This window comes from Fukomys damarensis, unplaced genomic scaffold (assembly GCF_012274545.1).
Source record: "Fukomys damarensis isolate Sample0158 unplaced genomic scaffold, DMR_v1.0_HiC HiC_scaffold_3, whole genome shotgun sequence".
Classification (NCBI taxonomy): domain Eukaryota; kingdom Metazoa; phylum Chordata; class Mammalia; order Rodentia; family Bathyergidae; genus Fukomys; species Fukomys damarensis.
In genome coordinates, this window is record NW_022900915.1 from 11,492,254 (window position 1) to 11,515,171 (window position 22,918).

The 22,918-nt window shown below is 34.6% G+C and overlaps 1 protein-coding gene across 3 annotated transcripts in view; it reads right to left on the reverse strand.

Annotated features, from left to right (window-relative positions):
• The window catches only part of Tcerg1 (transcription elongation regulator 1), a 66,307-nt gene that overhangs the window by 23,961 nt on the left and 19,428 nt on the right, over positions 1 to 22,918 (reverse strand). The window contains exons 7-15 of one of the 3 annotated variants that reach the window (XM_010627060.3): positions 20,850 to 21,050; positions 19,904 to 20,016; positions 19,088 to 19,176; positions 5,021 to 5,181; positions 3,788 to 3,844; positions 3,476 to 3,542; positions 2,371 to 2,421; positions 890 to 1,025; positions 14 to 103 (exon numbers count right to left, since the gene is read on the reverse strand). In XM_010627060.3, coding sequence (XP_010625362.1) covers positions 14 to 103; positions 890 to 1,025; positions 2,371 to 2,421; positions 3,476 to 3,542; positions 3,788 to 3,844; positions 5,021 to 5,181; positions 19,088 to 19,176; positions 19,904 to 20,016; positions 20,850 to 21,050 — 965 coding nt within the window. Of the gene's footprint in view, positions 1 to 13; positions 104 to 889; positions 1,026 to 2,370; positions 2,422 to 3,475; positions 3,543 to 3,787; positions 3,845 to 5,020; positions 5,182 to 19,087; positions 19,177 to 19,903; positions 20,017 to 20,849; positions 21,051 to 22,139; positions 22,203 to 22,918 lie in introns of all 3 variants that reach the window. The other 2 variants (XM_010627059.3, XM_010627061.1) reach the window with 2 other exon arrangements.

The window sequence follows — 22,918 nt, forward strand, 5'->3', positions numbered from 1 at the left end:
TTTTTTCTTTTACCTGTTTTCTTTCTTTAGGATTAAGAAGTAAGTACCGAGGATCAAAAACTATCTTGTGCAACTCCTTCTCCCATGTTGAAAAAGCAGATACCTTTAAAATAAAAAAAAGTATTGCCTCATAATTAAGTTTGGTCTAAAATCATAAAGGTCATAATTTTGCTTGAAATCTACAGGACATCTGTTTTTAAAGGAGACATAAAAACCATACTGAAGTTTCCATCACTAATAAATGACAAACAGTGGGAGGCTAGCAATAGCAAATTAGCTCTGAACATTTCGATATTATATAAGAATAACACACACTTAATTACTCATTAAAATACCACTACTGTGTGACATTTAAGAAATCACTACATCAGAAAAAGCCTTGAAGATCTGCATTTTGATTTCCCACACTAGCTCCACTCTTACAAACAATGCTGTAATTTAAAATTGAACAATTTTACTTATTCCAATGAATGTGCGACTATAACTCAAAGGTCAAACTTCTCTTAATAGCTTCTAATATATCATAAAGTATAAAGTTCTCTTTTAATCAAAAGCCATTCAAGATATTAAAGGAATTGTATATACCTTACCTATCTGAAGTAGTCCGCCATTCTGTAATGTTAATACTCATGTATATTACTTACCAAAATTATATGACTCAACAAATGTTAAATGTTATTTGTACTTAAAAGAATAGTAAAATTGCATTTAGTGAAACATGATCTGATTAGCCAAGGAAAAGGCTATCTCAAAATATGTACAGTAATTTGACAGGATTCCCTTACCCCCCCACAACATGAGCACTAACCTTAGATTTGACCTTTTAGCAAGACATATTTATATTACTTATACAAAACAGAAATATCTCCCCCAAAGATTGTTTTCTGACCCCTCTCTCTAGCAGCATGTCCTTGAACTGCTTCATTCGGGCCTCCAGAGGGACAATGGCCCTTTCTCGGGCAGCTTTAATTTCAGCTTCCATGGCAGCTTCTTTCTCTGAATCAATGTCTTTATTATCGTCTCTCCTATAAAAAATAAAATATAAGGCATCAGCCGACAAAATAGTAACAACAAATCTCACTAAAATCTTAAAATCTAAGGAATTTTCAAGACTCACTACTGAGCAGCATATTTTTGGCAAAAAGAAATTATACTGAGGGTTTCAAAAGGGATAAATAGCTTTCATTCTAATAATAATGAAATTACAGTGAGTTTCTAATGATGTTATAATGGCTACATTGTTAGGAAAAAATAAATGTATCTTTAATATGCTCTCTTGCTAACTACACAAAGTGAACAATTTTACCAAAAAAGAAAAAAAGCTTATCTAGCAGTGCATGTAATAACTATGTATTAGAACCGAACAGCACAAAATATAATTTAGTTCTTGAAATTATACAGGAAAAAGTGAATTTTCCAAAATGTTTTGTAATTTCATAAAATATTTTTAAAATGTAATAAAAAGTGGTATGTTACTAAGTCTTAGTAAACTCAAACATTTATTTGAAAATAAAATTAAAATATCTGCAAACTTGGTCAAGTGGACATGTGAGATATATACCTTACCTACCTGACATTTTTATTACTCACTTTGTGGGTGATAAGTTGAGATTTAAGTTGAAGGACAGGTCCCAGAGAGCAACATGGGCCCAGGAGTAGTTAGGTAGTAGTAGTAGGAATTAGAACTGTTCAGCAATGACTAAACTACTTCTTGGTCCTCCAAAAATGCACTCAAGGCTAAGATAGGCCGGTTGCTTGTGTGGTATTCAAGTGACATTGTAAATATGAAATCAAGTCACCTCTCAAAGCATATGCACTAGGAAAATGGCCTATTATTTATGTAGATAATCCAAAAAAGTAATTCAGTAATATTCAGGTATATATGAACAGATCTTCCTTAAATATGATTCACTAAATACACAGTATTAAAAATGAATATTATATTCCCTACACAAAATGTACTGGAATTGCAATATAGGGAACTATAGGTAGCCCGGGAGATTCAAACAGAACCAAGGCTAACCCATATATATGAGAGGTAATAGCAACTTAGGGAATGAGTCAAAAGAAACAGAAGAAACAGTCGGTGACCTGCAGGAACTTACGAGATAGTCTGTGACCTAAGATATGCACAAAACAAACAGGTAAAAGCAATTTGCCAAACAATATATCCTCTTTAAATAATTTATTTAAGAACTATTTAAATAGTTAAAGAGTTAAAAGATATCCAAGAAATATAAAAATGAAAACAAATAACCTTTATAGAATCATATTAAATGAAAATGTCACAATACAAACTATCACTATCTATCTCAATAAAAGAAATAAAAGAAAAACTAAGCCAGGAAAAATAGGCTTTTAGCTTTGTACCTAAATAGAGAAGCTCGGGCAATCCACATAAAGGACTTCTTTGACATTCTCCTGATAAAAGCAGTTAAAAACCTTACAGAGTTGTCTATAAGAACAAACAATTAAAAACAACCTAAAAGTTTATCATCATAGAAACATCCAAAATTATGGTAAACAGAATGAATACAGTCATTTATATTAACAAAACAAATGTTTTATTCTAAAATTTTAATAGAAGAACACAAAACTGTTTTATCACAACTAATAAAACACATTGGTCAAGAACTAAAATGTCAATTATAAAAAGGAGAATAGCTATGCCAAGTTGACACATTATGAGTGATTCTCTATAATTTACTGTTGCCAATAAAAATTTAAAAATAGAACCACCCTTGATAGGGGTTATTATACTTATTTCCTCACCATAATTTGGCTGCATTCAATCTGTTCTTTTCTGATTAAAATTATGATTAACCACTTCCTGATAACATCTTCAAACTTTCCTTTTTGCTGCTAAATAATGGTCCCATTCCCCCCACATCCCCCCTCCCACTCCAACCTTCCACCCCCCACAATAAGTAACATTCACATTTGCCCAATTCAGCTTTACAGTACTTGTCACACTACTGCTTCTACTACTCCTAACAGTCTTTCTCTCAAAGCACTTTCTAACCTCGTAGGTCCATTCCTCACCAGGTAGTAATGAGACTTATGATGACATTGTCAGAAGATAAATATATAAAAACAGAAATCTGTGACTTTTTGAGATCTCTGAAGAAGTGGTGGTTTTGGGGAGTCAATATTAAGGTGAAAATTTCATTTTTTAATAAAATTTAGACTTGGTGAGTTTCTGTAGAGTTAATCTACTAAAATGTCATTGGCTTCACAATAAACTGAGGTATCAACATACATACTTAAGCAATCCAATCTTCTCCAAGTCTAACAACAGAAGGGACACCATATCTATATACAAAGATATTTACTATACTGCCTAAGACAGCAATTAATGACTTCCATCTTCTAAAAACATACATATTATCTGTCCCTTCTGATCACAAACTGATGACCTAATCAACTTTAAAAGGTAAATCTATCTGAAATTACATAAACTGTATGCATTACTTACTTCCGTTTTTTTGCTTTAACAGGTTCATCTTCATTAAGTTCTTCCATTAATTCTTGTTCATCTTTAACTGTAAGACAAAATTTGATTAAAACTTCATCCGAAAATAAGCAAACAACCACTGAATCATGCAAGCATGAATCTTCCCGCTGATCCCTACCAGAAAACTTGCTTTAATACCATTAAAAAGAAGTTGCCGGGCAGGGGATTTAGCTCAGTGGTTCTGCTACCTGCCTTGCCAGTGCAAGGTCGCAAGTTTAATTCCCGGTACCAAAAAAAAGGGGAGAAGTTTCAATTTATAGTTATTTCACTCACTTGCACTCATAGATAACTGCCACTTTTGAATGGACAGCATGGTCGGGGTCGGATGTCCTGGCAAAAACATTTGAAATATCATTATGAACAGTTACATGCATATATTTCACAACTCTTTATTTTTAAAAATTGTTTATATAAAATAACCACCTCTTAGTACTTATTTTCATACTTATAAAACACTGAACAAAGTACAATTCTATACTTCTTATTTTCTATTTACACTAAATTTTCAATTCATTTTGAAATGTTTCTTGCCCAAGTCTTAATATTACAATCATAAAACTTCTGATTCAGGACTTAATGGTGGCTATGGTGCATGTTAATCTAGTCATCAAATCAAATATTTGAAAACAGACTCAGAAAACAGAAGCAAATCACATATTTTCATAGCCTCACTCAATACTACAATCATAAAATGTGATTATCCTAACTATAAAACAAATATTGTTAAAGGGGAAAAAATAGGTGCTTATTACCTTCGGTACCAGGTAAGTACTGAAGATGCATTAATTTGGATATCACTTATAAGCTGAAAATGTCAGTACCACAGAAATATAATGCATGAAAATTTCTCAATCACTATAAACATTAAGATTTGTTTCACTAGAAGTACTAATTATTTCTGACCATGCTTCTACACTACACAGAGGTAGAGTTTCTATAAAAACACCACCCTATCAACACAAGGGCAATTACCAGTAAACACAACAAAAATTATGTAAGATATTTGTACTCAACACATTGGAAAGCTGTCTGAATATAAAGTACACTGAGAAACAATCCCTTCAGATTAAGTGTCACTATATTCTCAGGAAAAAGCCTTATTTATTTCATGAGATAAACATATTTTTATAAAATTTTGCATTTTGTGTCTTATGAAACTTTAGCAAACAAAATAATAAAAAGTACTCTGTAGGGTTTTGACTACTGCAAAAAATGTATCACTCACTAGTCCCAAAAGCTGCAAGGCCTACTGAAGAGCATTTTAGCCACGGTTCCAACACAGCTGTCTTTGACAGACTAAAAATCTTGGCAAGGACAGTAAGTTAAAAACGTTTTCTGAAAGACAATCTTGTTCAGTCCTTTACATTTTCTTATATCTAAATGACTTCATTCAAACCAGAATAGCAGTCTATTTTTTAAAAATCAAATGTTTTTAAATAGCTTGGACGCTATCAAATATTAAAAGATTGTTAAAACTAGAGCATAAATTCCCAATTTAAAACTTACTTAGTTTCTTCATGTCTTCCAATCCTTTTTTATGAGGGGGCTCCTGAATAATTTTGTCAACATCTGCCCTTCCAATCAAATCATCAGGTCGATCCCACATAGAAAGACGAGTGGTGGGATTGTAAAAGAAGACTCGCTCATCACCAGTCCAAACAACACACCTAGGAGTTGATTCAAAAATACCATTTTCTAATGAACGTAATGTACTGTATACCTAAAATGTACCAATAAACTCAATGAGGGAAACAAACAAGCAAACAAACAAAAATACCATTTTCTTATGTTACAGAACCTATTTTATAGGTAGGTCTTTTAATGTTGACCTGTCAAAAGGAGGGAGGCACAGGTACTGCGGGAGGACGCGGTCTTCTTTGGAGCAGGTGTGTACAGAGAACCAAAAATGACTTTTGGAACAGAAGAACACTGACTAAAGACAGCAGCACAGCAGAAGGAAGGAAGGAAGGAAGGAAGGAAGGAAGGAAGGAAGGAAGGAAGGAAGGAAGGAAGGAAGGAAGGAAAGCAATCTGTAATCAGAACAAAGGGTGCTTAGGAATTAGCTTGGCACACTCCAATTGGAGAGTACTATATTTTAAACTCACAAAAGGAATGATTTTAGTGGCAACAATAACACTAGTAAGCAGTTCTAAATCTTAAATAGACCATAGCACCCCAGCTATTAGTCGTCCTTAATATCTCTTATTAGTGAATAATAAATAAAATTCACATATCAAATGCAATCTTCTAAGAAAACCTTAAGATCTGAATATATCTGATATAAAACATAATGAAACATACCAACTGTACTATGGCATCACAGCCTACTACAGTACACTGGTCCTGTTTTTAACAACTAGCGTACTCAGATAAATGCAAGTATATAAAAAGGTTCTATAAAGTTAAAAAGAAAAGAGAGAATAGTAAAAAAGAAAGTCAAAATTCTGAGCAGAATCAAGGAAGTAAATTTCCCACTTGTCAGCACTCATGCGCTCCAATGCTGATGGAGAGTCCCAAGCTGCAGTCAGAAGCTGAAAGTCCAAATAAAAGCCAGGTCTTTATAGCCATACAATAAAAGTTAGTCACAAGTGCCAAGCCCAAAGAGACCTAGATGATGAAATGACCACTGGCTGTATTTAAATAAAGCAACAATACAGAGTTCCTATCAGGTGTGGTAGTGCACACCTGTAATCCCAGCACTAGGGCAGAGGCAGGGGGAGGCCAGAGTGGGCTACATAGTGAGTTCAAGGCCATCCTTAACTACACAGTGAGAGCCTGTCATAAAAAACTTTTTAAAAAAGAAAGAAAAAAAATGAGAGTTCTTGAGATAAACACCTTTGGAGAGAAAGAAAAGAATTTTCAGTAGAGAAATAAAAATTCTAACAACAAAAACAAAAAAACAATTTTAGAAATCAAAAGTAAAAGAGCTGCTGACACCAGCAGCAGCCCTGCCACAGCACATTGCATGGGCTCTGCACTATCTGAATCTGTACTGCAGAGACATGGGGAGAAGGGGTGGGGGCATGAAGGCCATGGTTATGAGCAACAGAAAATTGAGCAGAAGTAAACAGAGAGGACCTCTCTGAGGCTCCTTAATGAAAACTGAAGCCCACTGGGAAAGTAAAGAAAATCTCTGCAGTAAAGGAACACAGGAACACTGTGGTTGGTAAGCTGGTGGGATCAGTACCTCCCATAGAAACCCAGACTCGCTTAGGGGAGAGGACAACTGGAACCACAGTAGAACCTTGCAAAGTTCAATCCTGTAGGAGTTCAGGGACCTCAACGTGGACCTTGCAGACAGAAATCAGCCTGAATCTCAGTGGACTACAGCTACCTTGATGACACTAATCAACTTAGACCTGCACACTGCTGGCCCATAGTGTCTACCAGAACAGCAGCGAGACATATTTGGAGGACACCGCCCTCTCTCTCTACACACACACACACACACCCATATACACATATATGTACACACATACATATATGTATATTTATACATATTATATTTACATATATATTACCCTATATCTCTCTCTACATATACATATATATATATATATATATACATTTCTTTTCTCTCTCCCTTCTTCTTTTGCATTTCTCTCCCTCTTTGTTCCTGTTCCTGTCACGTTTCAAATTGTTTTTCTCTCCCTGTGTTTCTCTAGACTGCCACTATTCTTACAGTAAAGTGAACACAGTTTCTAACTTCCCTACTGCTGTTAGTTTGTTCTGTTCTTGTCTCTACTATTTCACTCTGTCTTTTCCTCCTGTCAATAGTGTCCCACAATATGCATGATCTTCCCAGGTCCTCTAGCCTTACTTCTAACCTTTTCTCTCTTATTTCTCTATCCCTCCTTCCCAACCCCTTCTAAATCCTTATCCCAAGTGTAAATTTGACACACTGATCAGTTTATTTACTACAAACATATTTTGATGTGGCTCAAAGATTAACTGCTACTACAAACTGTCATTTTATAAGCTGTGTTTGACGCTATTGTTGATGCTGATTGTATCAGTTGGGCTCAGGTGTCATGACTGATCTAATCAGGTGTCCTCCCTGATATACTGAAATGAGGTTGCCTAAGAGTCATTAGAGATTCAAAGCCTAAAAAGACCAGCTATACCTGGAAGACACCTCTGAGAAGCAATCATTCCATAAAGTCTCTAAATACAAGTAATAAAGATACTCCAAACAAGCAATATTGAAGTATCATCCCACAAATTAAACCAAAAAAAAAAAAGAGGTGGAAAAATCTGATAACCACCTGGACACCCTGAACTGATAGCACAGGAAGTAACAAAACAGATGAATGAGACTCTAGAAAACTTCAAGCAAAAATAATTTCCCAGATAACTACAGAGAGTAGCACGAAAGACATGATTAGAAACTCTAGAACAAAACAGATTAAAAAAAAAAAGATGAGTTCAGGTCATGATAGAAGCCATGAATGTCGAGCATAGGAAAGAAATGAAAACCAAGAACACCCCAAATAAGAAAGAAAGGGAATTCATGAAATACATTCAGATATCCAGGAGATTAAATACCCCCCCTGCACTGAAAGTATTCACAGCAGAATGAGCCAAAGTTAAAACAGAATATCATATATAGAAGACAGGATTGTGGTTAGTAACCATGAAAAGAGAGATTTCTTAAAAATAGGGACAATGAAAAATCAATCCAGCAGCTGCTAGATGATGCAAAGAAGAATAACATAAGACTGATAGGAGTCCATGAAAAAGCAGGAGAAAGTAAAAATGACATGTTCAGAGAATAGCAAAAACAAAGAATAGCAGAAAATTTCCCAAAAGGAGAAAAAGAATTTGACATACACATAAGTGAGGCCTATAGAACTCCAATTAGCCATGATTAAAAAAAAAAAAATCTACACCTACACAATTAATAGTCAAGATCCTGGAAACCCAACAAAACAAAATAGTACAAGCAATTAGAGAAAAGAAACAAATCACATGCAAAGGAAAGCGCACCAGAATCATGGCAGACTTTTCAAAACCAACTCTGCAGTCAAGGAGAGCCTGGAGGGAGGTATTTCAAGTCCTAAAAGAAAACAACCTCCAACCTAGACTGATGTATCCTGCAAAACTATCATTCAGAATTGATGGGGAAATAAGATACTTTCACAACAAAGAACACCTGAGAAATTTCATAAATACCAAACCAGCACTCCAAACAATTCTAAACAATATCCTAGAAAAAGACAATGAGGGTCACAACTCCATGAGGTTCAACAAAGAGAAGCCATCAGTCAAGGCAAGAAATTATAAAGCGATGGGCTGGGGATTTAGCTCAGTGGTTCTGACACTTGAATCACAAGCACAAGGTCCTGAATTTGATCCCCAGTATCTAAAAAAAAAAAAAAAATTAAAGGGAAAGGGAAAAAAAATGAAATAGCCAACAATGCTAAAATATGACAAGGATGAGTCAATAAGTATCACTTATAACCATCAATGTTAATGGCCTCAATTCACCAATCAAAACAAATAGATGGGCAGAATAGATTAAGAAGCAAAATCCAACAATACGCTGTATACAAGAAACCTAACTAAAAAAGAATTAAGATGGAACACGAAAGGATGGCAAACAGTTCTCCATGCAACAGGAACCCAGAAAAGAGCAGGGGTAGCCATCTTATTTGCAAACAAAGTAAATTTCAAACCAAAACTAATTAAGAGAGACAACGAAGGCCACGCCATCCTTGTAAATGGAACAATCCAACAGGAAGAGATGACAAACATAAATATATATGCACCAAATACTAATACTCCCTAATATGCAAAACATATTACTAATGGATATGAAAAACCAAATAAGCACTAATACAACTGTAGTAGGGGACGCCAATATCAAATGTCACAAATAGATCACCTAGACAAAAAAACCAATGAGAAAATACTAGAACTGAAGCAAGCTTTTGAACAAATGGACTTAACAGAAGTCAACAGCGTTCCACCCCACAAAATTAGAATATACATTCTTTTTCGCTGCACACAGGTCATTCTCCAAATTAGACCACATGCTTGCTCACAGAACATGTTTAAGTAAATGCAAAGGACTTGAAGTTATCCCCTGTATATTATCAGACCATAGGCAAATTAAACTGGAGATCAATAGCATAAGAAACAGCATTAACTCCACAAACACATGTAAATTGAAAGACAACTTCCTGAACAACCAATGGGTCACAGAGGAAATCAAAGAAGAAAATAAGACATTTCTACAATTAAATGATAATGCCAATACAACATACAGGAATCTATGGGACGACACAAGGAAAGCAGTTCTACAAGGGAAATTCATAGCAGTGAACGCCCATACTAGGAAAAGAGAGCAGAAAAACCTAATGCTGAATTTCAAGCTCCTAGAAAAAGAAGAGCAAGACAAACCCAATGCTCATACAAAGAAGGAAATTATAAAGATCAGAACACAGGGCTGGAGATTTAGCTCAATGGTGCCGCCGCCTGCCTCACAAGTGCAAGGACCTGAGTTCAATCCAGAGTACCAATTAAAAAAAAAAAAAAAATCAGAGCAGAAATCAATGCAATGGAGAATAATAATTAAAAAAAAAAAAAAAAAAAAATCAACAAATTGAAGAGTTGGTTTTTCAAAAGAATAAATAAAATCAATAAGCTTAGCCAACTTTATAAAAAAAAGGAAAGGTTCAAATCCATGCAATTAGGAATGAAAAAGGTGAAGTCACAACAGATCCAGCAGAAATCCAGAGGATCATCAATACCTACTTCAAGAACCTATACTCTCATAAAATGGAAAACAGAAGAAATGGACAGAATCCTACATACATGACTTAGAAAAGTTGAACGGATATAAAAATTCTAAACACCCCAATTACAATCAGCGAAACTGAAAATGTAAATAAATATTTACCAACAAAGAAAAGCCCAGGTCCTCATGGCTTCACTGCTGAATTCTTTTATTTATTTGTTTGTTTATTTGTTTGTTTTGGGTGTTTTTTTTGTTCTTGTTTTTTGAGACAGGGTCTCGGCATGTAGTTGAGACTGACCTGGAACTCACTATATAGCCCAGGCTGGTCTCAAACTCAGTGATCCTCCTGCCTCAGCCTCCCAAGTGCTATGATTACAGGCTTGTACCTCCATGCCCAGCCTTTAATGTTGAATTCTACGAGACATTTAGAAAAGAAATATTGCCACTACTCTTTAAACTTTTCAATGAAATTAAAAGGGAAGCAATACTCCAAATTCATTCCTGGAAGCAAGCATTACTTTGATTCCAAAACCAGGGAAAGACCCAACCAAAAAAGAAAATTACCAGCCAATCTCACTAATGAACACAGATGCAAAAATCCTCAATAAGACACTGGCAAACAGAATACAGAGGGTCATCAAGATGATCACAGATCATGCACCCTGACCAAGTCGGATTTATCCCAGGGATGCAAGTATGGTTCAACATACATAAATCAATAAATGTAATACACTATATCTACAGAATTAAGGACAAAAACCATATGATCATCTCAATATAGGCAGAAAAAGCATTTGCCAAAGTTCAACACCCATTCATGATAAAAACCCTGCAGAAAATTGGAATAGATGGTTTTTATCTCAACTTGATAAAGGCTATCTATGAAAAACCAACAGCCAACATCCTACTAAATGGTCAAAAATTGAAAACCTCATGCTAAAATCAGGGACAAGAGAAGAATGTCCACTGTCATCACTTCTGTTCAATATAGTTTTTGAAACAGTAGCCACAGCAATTCGACATGAGAAACAAATTAAAGCACTAAAGATAGGAAAGGAAGAAGTTAAACTGTCATTATTTGCTGCTGATATGATACTCTACATAGAAGACCAAAAAAATTCCACCAAAAGAAGTCTAGACTTAACTGATAGATTCAGTAAAATAGTTGGATACAAGATCAACAGTCAAAAATCAATAGCCTTTTAGTACACAAATAACAGACTCACTCACTGTGAGTGAAATTAGAGACACAATTCCTTTCACAAATAGCACACACAAAAAAATGAATTATTTAGGAATCAATCTAACAAAAGAAGCAGAAGACCTCTATTCTTAAAACAGGGACCAAATATAAGGAAAGATATCCCTTGCTCCTGGGTAGGAAGAACCAATATAGTGAAAATGGCCACACTTCCAAAACTGCTATACAGATTTAATGCAATCCTGACTGAAATCCCAACAGTATACTTCACAAAACTAGAAAAAATAATATAAAAATTCATTTTGAACCAGAAGAGACCTAGTAGCAAAAGTCATTCTAGGCAACAGAGACATGGCAGGGGGTATCACAATCTCTAACTTGAAACTATACTACAAAGCCACTGTGATAAAAACCTCATGGTATTGACAAAGAAAGAGACCGTAGGATCAGTGGAACAGATTAGAAGATGTAGAAACAACTCCAGATATACTCAGCTACCTCATCTTTGACAAAGAAGCCAATCATCCTCAGTGGAGGAAAGATAGCCTCTTTAATAAATGGTGTTGGAATAACTGGATTTCAACCTGCCAAAGATTGAAACTAGAACCCTATCTTTCACCATGCACTAAACTAAAATCCAAGTGGATTAAAGATCTAAATATTAAACAGAAACACTAAACTTGCTAGAAGGTAAGCTAGGTAAACTCTTGAAGACATCAGCATAGGAAAAGACTTTATGAACAAATCCTCAGTAGCATGGGAGCTAGCACAAAGAATCAATAACTTGGGGCTGGGGATTTAGTTCAGTGGTCCTGCCGCCTGCCTCACAAGCGCAACATCCTGAGTTCAACTCCCGGTAGCAAAACAAACAAACAAAAAAAAGAATCAACAACAGGGATCTCATCTTATTAAACAGTGTCTGCAACAGAGCTAAGGAGGGAGAGCCTACAATGTGGGGAAAAAAATTTAGCAGTGGTTACCTCAGATAAAGGAGTATTATCTAGAATATACAAAGAACTTAAAAAATCAGACCCCCCCCAAATATAGACCTGATTCAAAAATGGGCATCTGAAATGAACAGACATTTCTCAAAGAAGTAAAAGCAGCAGATAAGCATATGAAAAAATGTTCAACATCACTGGTCATTTGAGAGATGTAGATGAAAAGAACACCGAGATTCCACTTTACCCCAGAAAGAATGGCTGCTCTCAAGAAAGGAACCAATATCAAATGTTGGCTGGGCTGTGGGGAGTAAAGAACCCTTTTCCATTGTTGGTGGGAATGCACACTGGTGCAACCACTGTGGAAATCAATATGGAGATACCTCAAGAAATTAGGATTAGAGGTCCCATTTGACCCAGTTATTCCTTTCCTGGGTATCTTTCCAAAGGAATTAAGAGAATCATACCACAGTGATATATGCACACCCATGTTTACTGCAGCACAGTTCATAACAGCTAAAACTTGGAAACAGCCCAAGTGCCAATCGCCTGGAGACTGGATAAAGATGTGGTTTCTTTATAAAATAGAGTACTACTCAAAAAGAATGAGAAGCAACGGTCATTTATAGCTAAATGGATGCACATTGAGGCGATAACCTTAAGTGAAATAAATAAGATACATACGTATAAATACCAAATAGTTCCTCTGGTGTGAAAAACTAAAGTTCAGGAAATGGGCTCTCTGGGGAGGAAGAGGCATTCTGCAGAGTGACTTTTAAAAATATTCCCTCCAGGGCCAGGGGTTTAGCTCAGTGGTTCTGGTGACTGCCTCACAAGCTCAAGGACCTGAGTTCAATCCCCGGTACCAAAAAAAAAAAAAAAACCCTCCAGACTCGTAGCTTCCATAACAGTTTTGGCCTCCAAAGCTTCCCTTTGATTTTATAAACTGACACAATTTCTTGTTCTGCTATGAATCCATGTTACTTGGTCCTTCCAGAAAACTACCTTACATTTGCACCATATTTGACACAATTCTTCCCTCTCAGTAATGCTGGGAACATTTGCAGTCTTTCTAACCTAACAGCAGATGGGGGAATATCATCTGCAGCTACTCAAGTTTAGAACTTGAAAGATGTTTCTAGAACTTGCCATCTAGCAAAAACATCCTTCTGAAACAAGGGCAAAAAAAAAAAAAAATTCTCAGATACATGGAAACGAAGAGATGTATGTCATCTCGAGAAGACCTACCTGTTCAACAAGGATTTTTCACGTTGAAAGGAAAAGTACAAGGGACAACCTGGATCTTTAAGAATAAAGGGGAAAATAACAGAAACGTAAATATCAAAGATATTTCCCCCCTTATGTTCTTTAAAATAAGTATGAAAAATTGTAGCATTGACTGGTGTGGTTTTAATGTATGTAGTAGTCACACATATGATAACTGTAACATAAAATCAGCAGGTATAGGTTTTTTAAAAATAAATATCTGAAAACAAGGTTTTCACATTTTACTTGAAGTGGGACAATTATTAACACTAAAGGGGCTGTGGAAGGTAGGTATTGTGTATTCTACACCTATAAAAAGAACTTTTTTAAAAAAAGCAAATATGATAAAACATAAGACAAATTACATGAAATGCTAAAAAATTCAACTAAAAGTAATAGAGAACAAAATGTAGAAGAGACAAAATAAATAATAATGTCCAACCATATAAAAAATTACATTAGTAGTCTCAATATTCCAGTTAAAAAGCAAGAAATGGGTCTGGGATGTAGCTCAGTGGCACTGCACCTGCCTGGCAGTACAAGGTCCTGAGTTCAATCCCCAGTACCACCCCCCAAAAAAAATTAAATTAAAAAAAAATAAAATAAAGGTAAGAAGCAACAAGGTATGCAAAACCTAAGATACTATTATAAGGTGGCCATAAGAAACAGTTTAAATATACCATTTTATAAGAAAAGGTGAAAGTAATGGAAAAAGACCGCAGAAAGTATGAATGGCTGCTTTGAATAACAGAAAAAACTTCAAAACAAAGACTACAATGAATAAAGAAGTTGATTTCATAAAGATAAAAAGGACAATTATAAAATGTGTATAAGCCTATTAACAGAAACTCAGAACAAGAATGGATTAAATTAAAAAAGAAAAGAATTCTACAATTATAATAGATTAACACCATTTCAACACCATTTTCTAAACAACTGACAAACCAAGACCCCTTAAAAAATACTAAAACAGCCAGGCGAGGTGGTACATGCCTGTAATCCCAGCACTCGGGAGGCTGAGGGAGGAGGATCCCGAGGCAGGAGGTTCAAGACCAGCCTGGGCTACATAGTGAGTTCCAGGTCAGTCTCAACTACATACTGAGACCCTGTCTCAAAAAACAAAAACAAAACAAAACAAAATAAAACAAATTAAAATAGAATATATGCTAACCAAAGGGAAAAATAAAATCCTAAATGAAACTTAAAAGAATCAAAGCCATACATGCATACAAAGTAAATTCTCTTCCTGTAAGGCAATTAAATCAGTAATATATTAGTAACCTAAATATCTGGAAATGAAAGACTTCTAAATCATGTGTCAGACAACATCAAAAAGGAAAACTTTATTTTAAATATGAACTGGATAACAACAAAATATACCAGATCAAAATCTGTGGGACATCTCTAGTGTTGCAAAATAAACTTAGGGGCTTTAAATGCATACATTAGAAGAGAGCTTTACTAATATCCTAAGAACTCACCATAAGAAAACAGAGAAAGAATAAAGTAACCCAAATTCAATAATACATAAAAAGGATAAGACACCATGACAAATAACATTTATCCCAGAAATGCAAAGACAGTTTAACATTCAAAGTCAATTAATCTCCACATTAAATGAAGGAGAAAAAACTAGTTTCACTAGATTCAGCTCAATAATAAACAAAACAAAACAAAAAACACTAGCAAACAAGAAGAGCAGAGAATTTCTTCAATCTAATCAAAGGGCTATGACGAACCTACAGCTAGTACTATGTCTGAAGGTAAAAGGATAAACTGAGGGCCTGATAATGAGAACAAGGCCATGACGTCTATTTTCACCTTTCACTTAGCATTACACTAAAGGTCTTGGCAAGAAAAGAAAAATGATAAAAAGCATAAAAGATCAGAAAAGAAAAATTTTCTTTTTGCAAATGAGAATAAGACAATGATGCCTATTTTCACCTCTTCCACTGAGCATTGTACTAAAGGTCTTATCAAGAAGAGAAAGAAAAACAATAAGAGGCATAATAGATCAGAAAAGAAATAAAAATGTTTCTTTTTGCAGATGATGACTGCTTAACAAAGAAAATCCCAGGAAATTTTAAAAACCACTAAAATAAGTACATTATCAAGGTTCTGGGATATGAAGTCAATAAACATAATATCTAGGACTAAACTCAATAAATTATATACAACTCTACAATGAATGAGCAATATTAAACTAAGCAACATTAAAGACCTAAGTAAATATACAAATAAATCATGTTTATGAATTGGAAGAGACAATATTATTAATATGCCAATTCTCTCCAACTCATTCTAGGGTCAATGCAATCTCAACTAAAGTTCTTTTGTCACAAAACTGCCCTAAACTAGTAATACATATGACAGGTTGTTTTTGGAAGATAGGGTCTTGCTATGTAGTTCAAGCCGGCCTTGAACTCACTATATAGCCTAGTCTGGCCTTGAACTAGTGGTGATCCTCCTGCCTCAGCCTCTCAAGTGCTGGGATTACAGGCAGCATACAAATTTTGTAAAGTAAAATATACTGATGTCTGCAACTTTTAACACATCAATAAAATAAGACTGACTCACAGATGAACTGTGGGATGGATTAAGTGATAAAGCAAAGTTAACAAAAAGTTAGCAAAAAGCTAACAACACATGTTCACTGAAGAACTGTCGAAATGTTTCTGTTTCAAATATTTCATAATAAAATACTAGGGGGTGGGGGGATCACTGCCGAAACAAAATTTACCAAAGTATGATAGGAAAGAAAACAATCCAATGCTATTCTTAATAAATATAAAATCAACTGAAGTTTAGAGATTAATCTTTTATAAGTGAAAACATAAAACAAACTAAAGACAAACATAGCAAAAAAGAGGCAGTTTAACACTACAGACAATTAGTTCATAACCATTGAAATAACAAGTTAAGGGCTGGGGTTCAGCTCAGTGATTTCACCGCCTGCCTTGCAAGAGCAAGGACCTGAATTTGATCCTCAGTACCACACACACACACACACACACACACACACACACACACAATAACAAAACTGACCACTGCTATCTTAACAGTGAAAAAAAAAAAAATCTATGACCTTTGCAAAAACTCTCAGAACCAGAAACCAAAGTTTTAATAGTCCTGAACAATACAAAATTCTTCTAGTTTTAATTTCTCTTCATTAATTTTTTTAATTGTCAAACTAAGTTCATGAAATATCAGAAAAAAATTCTAATTAGGTTTTTCATGAAATTTCATGTTTTACATTTAGGTTATCTGCAAAGAAACAATTTAAAGAGCAATATTTGAAGAAATCAAGAAGGATTTGTCTCTTGGCTTAAAGTTAATACATATTCTAAGAAATATAAAATTATAAAACAAGGAATTCAAGTTACACTGAGAATACCTTCCTTCATTGATAATTCAAAAGATAATCTGAACTGCTTATCTTTTCAAGCATTCAGATGGATTTCAAAACCATTAGAAGTATATTGGATTTGGAGCATGGTAGGGATGTTTCCTAAGACACCAAACCTGAAAGCTATTAAAAAATCCATTTGACCTCATCCAAATATACATTCATACATACATACACATATTTCTGCTGTGCTATAGTTTAAACTGAGGGTCTCCTGTATGCTAGACACAATATTTCAATCACTGAGCTATACCCCAGCCCAAAATATAAAATTTGTACATGATAAGATATCAAAACAAAAATCAAAAGACCAAGAGAAACTAACACATGTTAAGGGGGGAAAAAAAGCCACTAAGAAAGTGAGCAAAATGGGGCCAGAGATTTAGCTCAGTGGTGCTGGACCTGCCTCACAAGTGCAGAGTACTGAGTTTGATCCCCAGAACCAAAAAAAAAGTGAGCAAAAACTGTGCAAAAGCAATGCACAGCTAATAAACATGAAATAGGTTCAACCACACCAACAATCTACACAAAGGATTCCTTTCTTAACAGGGTATAAAGATTATATATATTACTACATTGGTGTGAGGAAAAACTGGTAATCTCAGGATGTTGGTGGGAAAAGCTCTTCATTAAAACCCTCTAAACTCTAATGACATCCACCGAAATTTTAAATAGTTATTATCACTAGACTCAGCAATTTTATATCTAGACATTAAACAGAAATACTTGAATCTGTTCACAAATAAATATGTACAAGTGTATCTCAAGCACTGTAATGGTAGGGGTAGAAAAATAAAAACAAACAAACATAAAACAAAACCAAACCTAACCGTCCATTTATAAGAAATTATGCATTTTATAACCGAAAACTACCACAAAGAACAGGTACTCCCTATGGGCTGGGCATACAGACAGCGGATACCCACAAGAAAAATAGGAGGATGTTTTAGGGGAAGGAAATGCTGACCACTTATGGGACCATCCACTTATGGACATATCAGGTGTCCTTAACCTATAAAAACTAATATAGCTGGATAGACACCAAGGAAGCTCCACACTTGGTACCTTAGCAGAGAAGTGACACCTTTTACAAGCCAGGCCTACAGAACAAGAATTGTGTTCCAGTGAGTTAAAAGGGGAAACACTCTACAGTTGTTACAACCGAAATTGTCTCCAGACATTGCCAAATGTCCATTGGGGAGCAAAATTACTCCTGGAAAAATCACAGCTGCAATGATCATCTTCAATGGCCACTGAGATCACAGAAAAAGACAACTAGAAGAATTCTGAGGGAATGTGTATTGTCCAAAAGATCAAACTTCAATATGATCATAGTTAGTGCTTGCTTCGGCAACACATATACTTAAAAAAAAAAAAAAAAGATCGTACTTAGAAATTTGTAGAATTAGTAGAAAATTCAAGAACAGAAGACTCTTTTATAGTACTATGAAACATAATTGAAACCAGACTTTGGAATGCTATCAAAAAAATTTTTTTCTCTTTAATAACAAAGACAGAAAATAAGCACGAGAAGAACATGGATGGGAATTTAGAAATCACAAGTCTTTAAAAACAATCCAAGTCATTATAAAATGTGTACGGTATCTGGATTGTAGGTAAATTGTCATATATATGCATGTCAGTATGTATGTGTGTATATATCACTAATTTAAAATATCTTAAACAATAAAAAGATCTTATATGGTTTAATTATGAATTTATGAACAATAAACATTACTGAAGGCTACCATGAAGGGAGGAAAACCATTGTAGCAACTGAATTTTATGTTTGAGCATCCCAAATACAACAAATAACTAAAAAAATCAGTAGATAAAAATATATTTGACAGGGAGGAGAAGGGGCTTAGGGGGGTGCGGAATGAGATAAAATAAATTTTAAAGAAACATATCTGACGTATATATGTTTTAAAAGTATGCTCTTCCTACAAAAAAAAAATAATTTTAAAAAATCAGTGTGGTAAAACACTTTTTAAATGGATGAGTTAAGCTAAGCACATACCATGGAGTACCGGGAATAGGCGTAGTAGCTACTGGCTTTGCCTTCTGGGCAGCCTTCTCTTCTTCGGTCATCTCCTCTTCTTTGGGCTCCTAAGGAAAACATATTATTCACACTTAACTAATAACACAAAACAAATACAAAGACAAATCACTACAAATGCAACCAATATAAGGTTTGTTCCTACAATAGGGAGAGGAGACTGAGTAATATTTCCAAGAAAATTCTAACTTCTCAAACCACAGAAAGAGCTGAATTATCCAACAAGAGAACTCAGCAGCAACAGCTGGCCCTGCCCTACAAACTCAGTAGCTATGTGCTTAGGAGTGGAAATGCAGAACTATAGTAACTTAGAGACTTCATTTAAGGTTGTTGTTTACTTCTGCCAACTTTCCTAGAACATAACTTCCATTTGGCCCTCTGCTGAATAAAGGAAGTTTCCAAAGAACAGAATTCTTCTAGTGTTACAAAGGGATTATTTCACACCAGAATGGGGAGGAGAGATAAAATAAATCCAACTTCCCCAACCATGAAGTTACACTTCCAATTTTAACATATAGCAATCTATAAGGCAGGAGAGTAAAAGTAAGGTTAAAGCTTTGGCCCTAAAACTTTACATGGACCTCAGTTTAATGTAAAAAATAATTTAATGAAAATTTCAAAGGAAAAATTTAATTAGAAACTTCAAGGAACTCTAAAATTTCAGAGATCAAATTTATAACAATCATTTAAAAATACATCAAAAAGACACTAAGTTACAAGAAAATTATACCAACCAATTAAGGCTGGCTCCCAGGTGAGCAAGTCATAGCGCTTTACCTCCTTTAACTCCTTCATAGGCTCTTCCTTAGGATCCTCCTCCTCTGTCTCCATTGGCAGAGGTTCTTCCGAGGGCTCTTTAATTGGCTCCTTAATCTTCTCTTCTAATTTTTCTGTTAAGAGATTAAGATACTGTCAAAGGTTTTGATGTAATTTCTTAAAGGACTTTCAGAAAAAAAGCAGTTGAGAAATTCTATTTCCAGTTGTAAACCACTGAAGATAAAATGCCCTTCTGTTATATCACTGATTTGAATTTGATGTAACAGGAAACTTTAAAGGCCTACTGATGTCAAAGGAATATAAATACTCAAAGCACATAATCATTTGAAACAATCACATTTTGCTGAAAGAATACTAAGATAGTTAGAAAGTGAAATAGAGGATTGTGATATAGAAAATTATGAATTTTGTACATCTAAGACTCCAAGGCCTAAAGCTTTCTTGTTTTTCTTGCACATGCTAGGCAAGCACTCTACCAGAGCTACATCCCCAGCAAAATACTCTCCTTTTTTCAAATGTTATTTCTAAGGTCTCACTAAGTTGCCCAGGTTGTGCTCAAACTTGCAATTCTCCTGCCTCAGCTTCCCAAGTAGCAGGGATTATACAAGCGTACCACCATACCTAGCCTAATCATAACACATACATTACCCATATCCCTTCTTCTTCAGTATTGTCAATCTCAGTAAAAACAACATATAGTTCCTGACAATAGAAATACGTATGTATATATAACACAGTTAACTTCAAATGGAAAAAATTACTGTAAACATGCATGTAAAATTGGTTTTTTATATAAAAACATATGTATCAATTTAACAGAAATAATTTCCCAATTAATGTAATTAGAAAATCCCTGAAACATATTATAAATTCACTCAGAATATGTAGTAGCTCACTATCCTACTTACAGTTCATACTATGTCCCAAGTTAGTCAAACAATTATACCTTTTTCCTTTAGCTCTTGTGGTTTTTCCCAGGTTGACTCTAATGTTCTATTATTATAATAATATGTCTTCCCATCTGCTGTTTTATATTCAGTCCATTCAGAAACTGCTGTTGCTCCAGCTAAGGTAGCAGGTGAAGCTGCAATAGCAACCTGGGGATGTATCATGGGTACAATAGGCGGAGCCATTCCTGGCAATACACCTAAAAAAAGGGTAATAATAAATTAGATCCAAACATTAAATTGCAATACAAAATAAAACTCTAAAGTATTAGCTAAATCTTCAAACATTGCTAATGACTGATCTCACTAAAACCAAGTCATATAAAGAGATGATTTAAATATTAATTAATTTTATTTCCCTAGCTTAGTTCTAGCACCTACATTTAATCAGATAACAGAAATTCAACCCAAGAAATACATTAAAAACAGTCAGAAATTTGGGTCTCCTTTATGACAAAGTCTGAACATATAACTATCATAGTATATTCTCTACTTAAAATAGAAAAATATTTTTATAAAGATATGGTCTCAAATTCTAATGAGGCAATCAACATATTTACTAAGCATACTTCCTGAGGCAAAATTATTGTCTAAAAAGTTCTAAATTACTTTAAATTCTCACTTTTAAAGTAAACAACTGTCTGATTTAAATTAAATCAGTTGTCCCTGTACAGTCAGCTTATTCTTTCCTAAAAGAAAGCAAAGCTTCTTCTGTTTTTTAAAAGACAGGCCAAGATTTGTTTTACAAGATAGTTAAATAAGCTAATACATACTATATAAAATAAAGTACTGTTAAAATGTTAACATGACTCAAAACTGAAAAAATTTTTGACTCAAAGTTCCAGTAGCTATTTCAATAACTTTAAAATATGTAAATATATACTATACACACAAATAGTCACACACATGTACTCACTAGCATGCAAGCATAATCACATCACTTTACACATGGAAATGATTTTTTTATATTTAACTTAACACACATCAAAATAAAATTAAATGTTATGAATATGAGAATGAAGTTGTTTACACTTATTACATAAATTAAGATATAAAGTGATCTGACCTTATTTGCTTTTGTGAACCAAAGAAGCTAGTGCTACAGGCAATTGGGAAAAATTAAGTGTTGGCCAAATATGACAACTGCATTTATACTGCTCATTAAAAAGAAAAATATAAAAAAATCCACTCACTTGGGCAAAATAAATTAATAAATAAAAGGATAAACAACAACATTCACTACCATGCCAACTTACAGACAAAACGAACTAAGATGGTTTTAAAATTACCGGTCTTGGTGGTAGCGACTGTCTTTACATACGGGCAGCTGACTATTTGCATCATTGCTACACCTGTAAAATGGATAAGCAAGCACAGGTTGGAAAGCTGCCACTGTATGTCAGCTACCACTGGGGTTCAGGAAAATAATTTACCACTATAATTTAGAGTGCTGTTTCCAATGAAAAAGACCAAGATGGAAGTAAAATTTCCTTCTGTTTGACATTTTGTGGGACGTGGTGTCAAACCCATAATACTAATTCTAAATTATAATATCAATTACATACCAGCCCTGATATCTAAAAGGATTCTGAGAGTTTAAAGTCAACAAAAGAAAGCCCCGGCATTACACGTATTACCAAATTCTCATATGGGACTTTTCCCACAGGACATCAAACCCTGCTGCCCTTGCTTAGGCACCACCACAAGGCAGATGGAGTAGCTCTACGCTGCTGCTTAGCTGAAAACTTTATACAAGACCTAAGGCACACAGCACAACTGTGCAGAAATAGGTAAGATATGACAAAGCAGGGTGGAAGGGACAGGAAGAAAATAAGGTATGAAATGGATCCACTGCAATTTTCCACTGCAAATACAGTGCAACAGATTAAACAAAAGAAGGCAAAGATGAAAGAGACCAGTATCCAACTAATGACAAAAGACCCACGTTTACAGCCTGCTTTATGGAGCACTATAGAGGCAGGCTGAAATTAAGAAACACCCAGCCCCTCTCATATCGTCCCTGACTTTATCAGCGGATGGTTGAAGAAACCTCAATCATCCAGGATAA